Below are 5000 nucleotides of genomic sequence, written 5' to 3' on the forward strand. Positions count from 1 at the left end.
ATGGTGAGTGTGTGAGAGGGCTGGGTGAGTGTGTGAGAGAGCTGGGTGTGGCTGGGATGTTTTTAGAGTGTGTTTAGATGAGAAAGTTTGTGTTTTTGTGGTTTTGTGAGTGTGTGAGGGCTGGGAGTGTCTGGGTATGGCTGGGATGTGTTTAAAGTGTGTGGAGATGATAAATTTTGTGATATTGGTGGTTTTGTGGTGTGTGAGAGGGCTGGGAGAGTATGGGAGGGGCTGGGAGAGTGTGTGAGAGTGCTGGGATTGTCTTGGGTATGGCTGGGATGTGTTTAAAGTGTGTTGAGATGAGAAAGTTTGTGTTTTTGATGTTCTGTGTGGTGTGAGAAGGCTGGGAGAGTGTGAGAGAGGGCTGGGAGAGAGTGTGAGAGTGCTGGGAGTGTCTGGGTATGGCTGGGATGTGTTTAGAGTGTGTTGAAATGAGAAAGTTTGTGTTTTTGCAGTTTTGTGAGTGTGTGAGAGGTCTGGGAGAGGCTGGGAGAGTGTATGAGAGGGCTGGGATATGTTTTATGTGTTTTGAGATGAGAGAGTTTGTGTTTTTGTGGTTTTGTGTTGTGTGAGAGAGGCTGGGAGAGTGTGTGAGAGGGCTGGGAGTGGTCTGAGTATGGCTGGGGTGTGTTTAAAGTGTGTTTAGATGAGAAAGTTTGTGTTTTTGAGGTTCTGTGTGGTGAGAAGGCTGGGAGAGGCTGGGAGAGTGTGTGAGAGGGCTGGGATTGTCTTGGGTGTGGCTGGGATGTGTTTAAAGTGTGTTGAGATGAGAAAGTTTGTGTGGTTTTGTGTTATGTGAGAGGACTGGGAGAGTGTGGGAGAGGGCTGGCAGAGAGTGTGAGAGTGCTGGGAGTGTCTGGGTATGGCTGGGATGTGTTTAGAGTGTGTTGAAATGAGAAAGTTTGTGTTTTTGCAGTTTTGTGAGTGTGTGAGAGGTCTGGGAGAGTGTGTGAGAGGACTGGGAAGGGCTGAGATATGTTTAAAGTGTATTGAGATGAGAAAGTTTGTGTTTTTGTGGTTTTGTGTTATGTGAGAGGACTGGGAGAGTTTGTGAGAGGCTGGGAGAGTGTGAGAGAGGCTGGGAGAGGACTGGGGTGCGTTTAGAGTGTTTCATTAAAATATTGCAAAGAAAGTTGTGTTTTTTTGCAGTTTCTGTGAGTTTAGTAGAGTTATATTGTGTGTATGAGTGTGTGAGAGGGCTGGGAGAGAGTGAGAGAGAGCTGTATATGACTGGAAGAGGCTGGGTATGGCTGGGGTGTGTTTAAAGTGTGTTGAGATGAGAAAGCTTGTATTTTTTGTGGTTTTACTTATTTAAAGGTGTGTTTGGGGTGTGTGAGAGGGCTGGGAGAGGCTGAGAGGGGCTGGGAGAGGACTGGCAGAGGCTGGGAGAGGCTGATATATATTTTAGAGAATGCTGGGTTAAAATATTGCTTAGAAAGTTGATATTTTATTTTTTTTAATTATTGTAGTACTGAAGGGACTGGGAGAGTGTGGGAGAGGTCTGGGAGAGAGTGAGAGGGAGAGATAATTGTGTGTTAGAAGTTTGTGGAAAGAAGAAAGTTAATTAAATGTGTTTTTGTGTGTATATTAATGTTTTGTTGTGTTGTGTTTGGGAGAGAGTGAGAGCTGGAGAGAGAGAGAGAGAGAGAGAGAGAGAGAGAGAGAGAGAGAGTTGTTAGGAAGTTACGTTTGTTTGTCAGCTTCTTTGAGAGAGAGAGAGAGAGAGAGAGAGAGAGAGAGAGAGAGAGAGAGTTTAGCCACTGACCAATAATCAATGGAAACATGGGAGGGTCTCTCTCTCTCTCTCTCTCTCTCTCTCTCTCTCTCTCTCTCTCTCTCTCTCTCTCTCTCTCTCTCTCAAACTGTTTCCTTCCTCCTTGAAGAGTAATTTCTAGCTATTGTCTCTCTCTCTCTCTCTCTCTCTCTCTCTCTCTCTCTCTCTCTCTCTCTCTCTCTCTCAAACTATCATTATTTTATCTATTTATTAATTTATTTATTCATTTCTATCATTACCTAACCCAACCTAACCTAACCTAACTTAACCTAATCTAAAAACAGCCAAATGTAACCTAACCTTTAAAACAAATAATCAGTAATATAATCTTATTTATTTCTATTATAACCTAATCTAATTGTAATCTAACTTCATTCAATCTAACTCTATTCAAATCTTATCCCCTTCAGTACTGGGACATTTTTACCTTGAGATTTGTGTACCATTAGACCATTTTATTGACATTAGGAAGGGTCTATGGAGGTCAGAAGATTAATGTCTGCAGTCTTCACTATTTCAACCCTTTCAGTACTGGGACACATTTTTACCCTGAAATTTGTGTACCATTAGACCATTTTATTGACATTAGGAAGGGTCTATGGAGGGCAGAAGATTAATGGCCACATTCTTCACTATTTTAACCCCTTCAGTACTGGGACACATTTTTACCTTGAGATTTGTGTACCATTAGACCATTTTATTGACATTAGGAAGGTTCTATGGAGGTCAGAAGATTAATGGCCACAGTCTTCACTATTTTAACCCTTTCAGTACTGGGACATTTTTACCTTGAGATTTGTGTACCATTAGACCATTTTATTGACATTAGGAAGGGTCTATGGAGGTCAGAAGATTAATGGCCACAGTCTTCACTATTTTAACCCCTTCAGTACTGGGACACATTTTTACCTTGAGATTTGTGTACCATTAGACCATTTTATTGACATTAGGAAGGGTCTATGGAAGGCAGAAGATTAATGGCCACAGTCTTCACTATTTTAATCCCCCACATGAGTTTCTGAAGCTGTAGAAAATCACCAAATAGTCACCACAATGAATATAGAAACGCATCATGCTACTGAAGGGATTAACATAACTCAACCTAACCTAACCTAACCTAACCTAATTTAACTTTAACCTAAGCTAACCTCCAACCCCACAGTGCTCAACCTGACCCTGATCGACTTGCCGGGGTTGACCAAGGTGCCTATTGGAGACCAGCCAGCGGACATAGAGATGCAGATCCGCAACATGATCATGACTTACATCACTAAAGACTCCTGCCTCATCCTCGCTGTGTCCCCTGCCAACTCAGATCTTGCTAACTCTGATGCCTTGAAGCTCAGCAAGGAGGCCGACCCTGATGGTAAGGCTTGGGGCTGTGTGGGGTCAAGAAGGGTGTGTTTGGGGGCTGTAGAAGGATGTAATGGTGTTTTTAGTGTCTGTGAGGGTGTGTTTGGTGGCTGTGGGAAGATATGCTGTGTTTTGGGGGCTGTGAGAGGGTATAGTGGTGTTTGTAGGGCTGGGTATGGCTGTGTAGGGCTGTGGTATTGTTTTTGTGCTGTGAGAGGCTGGGAGAGGGATATCAGAGGCTGTGACAGGCTGTGGTGTGTTTGGGGGCTGTGAGTGGCTGTTGAGATGGTGTAGTGGTGTTTTTAGGGGCTAGAAGAGGCTGTGGTGGTGTGTTCTGGGGCTGGGGTTAGCTGTGATAATGTTTTGGGGGTTCTGGAAGAGATTTCAGGGTGGGAGGTGCCAGGGGGCTGTGGGAGGGTGTAGTGGTGTTTTTATGGACTGGGTATGGCTGTGTAGGGCTGTGGTGTTGTTTTGTGGGGCTGTGGAGTGCTGTGATGCTGTGAGAGGCTGTGAGGAGCTGTGGTGATGTATTTGGGGGCTGTGGGAGGGTGTAGTGGTGTTTTTAGGGGCTGGGAGAGGCTGTGGTGTATTTTGGGGCTGGGAGAGGCTGAGAGAGGTTACTGGAGTCTTGTGGGGCTGGGAGGGGCTGTGGTAGACTGTGGTATTGTATTTTATGGCTGTGGGTCGCTGTGATGTTTATTCTTATTTCTATCTATTTCTTTCTCTTTATTTATCTACATATTCCTTATTTTCTTGTGTTTCTGTCGCCTCTCCAGGTTTGCGTACCATCGGCGTGATCACCAAGCTGGATTTGATGGACGAAGGCACAGATGCTCGCGATGTGCTGGAGAACAAACTGCTGCCGTTGCGTCGAGGATACGTCGGTGTTGTCAATAGGTCACAGAAGGTGCGTAGTGGTGGTGGTGGTGGTGGTATTAAGATCTAGTTTTTCTTTTTGTTCGTAGTTAGTTTTTGGTTGTTTTTTTGTAAGTAAAGTTGTTGCCTTCACTCCTAACACTACAACCTAACCTAACCTAACCTTCACCCCACAGGACATCGACGGCAAAAAAGATATCAAACAAGCCATCGGAGCCGAACGTAAATTTTTCCTGTCCCACCCTGCCTACCGTCACGTGGCAGATCGCATGGGGACACCTTACCTGCAGAGAGTCTTGAACCAGCAGCTGACCAACCACATTAGAGAGACACTGCCCAGCCTGAGGGACAAGCTACAGAAACAGCTGCTGGCCATGGAGAAGGAGGTTGACCAGTATAAACACTTCCGACCAGATGATCCCTCTATTAAAACGAAGGCTATGTTGCAGTGAGTGTTTGGGGTGTTTGGGGTGTGTGTTTCTGTGTGTTTAGGTGTTGGAATGGATGTTTTTTGTGTGTATTTTTGTGTGTGTGTTGAGAGAATGTGTGATGTTTTATGACCTTTATCAAAAAGAAGGCTATGTTGCAGTGAGTGTTTGGGGTGTTTGTGTTGGTGTTTGGGGTATGTTTAGGTGTTGGAATGGATGTTTTTGTGTGTATTTTTGTGTGTGTGTGTTGAGAGAATGTGTGATGTTTTATGACCTTTATCAAAAAGAAGGCTATGTTGCAGTGAGTGTTTGGGGTGTGTGTTTCTGTGTGTTTAGGTGTTGGAATGGATGTTTTTGTGTGTATTTTTGTGTGTGTGTGTTGAGAGAATGTGTGATGTTTTATGACCTTTATCAAAAGAAGGCTATGTTGCAGTGAGTGTTTGGGGTGTTTGTGTTGGTGTTTGGGGTGTTTCTGTGTGTTTGGGTGTTGGAATGGTGTTTTTGTGTGTGTTTGTGTTGAGAGAATGTGTGATGTTTTATGACCTCTATAGAAAATGTTTTGTGTGTGT

The 5000-nt window shown here is 44.3% G+C and overlaps 1 protein-coding gene across 21 annotated transcripts in view; it reads left to right on the forward strand.

Moving 5' to 3' along the window:
- Positions 1–5000, forward strand: part of LOC123499567 (dynamin-like) — a 57986-nt gene that overhangs the window by 11184 nt on the left and 41802 nt on the right. For all 21 annotated transcript variants that reach the window (XR_006673041.1, XM_045248974.1, XM_045247755.1 and 18 more), the window contains exons 3-6: positions 1–3; positions 2937–3140; positions 3904–4034; positions 4180–4451. The exon at positions 1–3 is cut by the window's left edge and continues 147 nt beyond it. Coding sequence is in view for 20 of the 21 variants with exons in the window: in XM_045248974.1 (XP_045104909.1) it covers positions 1–3; positions 2937–3140; positions 3904–4034; positions 4180–4451 (610 nt within the window). In the remaining variant the exon portion in view is untranslated. The remainder of the gene's footprint in view (positions 4–2936; positions 3141–3903; positions 4035–4179; positions 4452–5000) is intronic.

Source organism: Portunus trituberculatus, chromosome 1 (genome assembly GCF_017591435.1).
Source record: "Portunus trituberculatus isolate SZX2019 chromosome 1, ASM1759143v1, whole genome shotgun sequence".
Taxonomy (NCBI): domain Eukaryota; kingdom Metazoa; phylum Arthropoda; class Malacostraca; order Decapoda; family Portunidae; genus Portunus; species Portunus trituberculatus.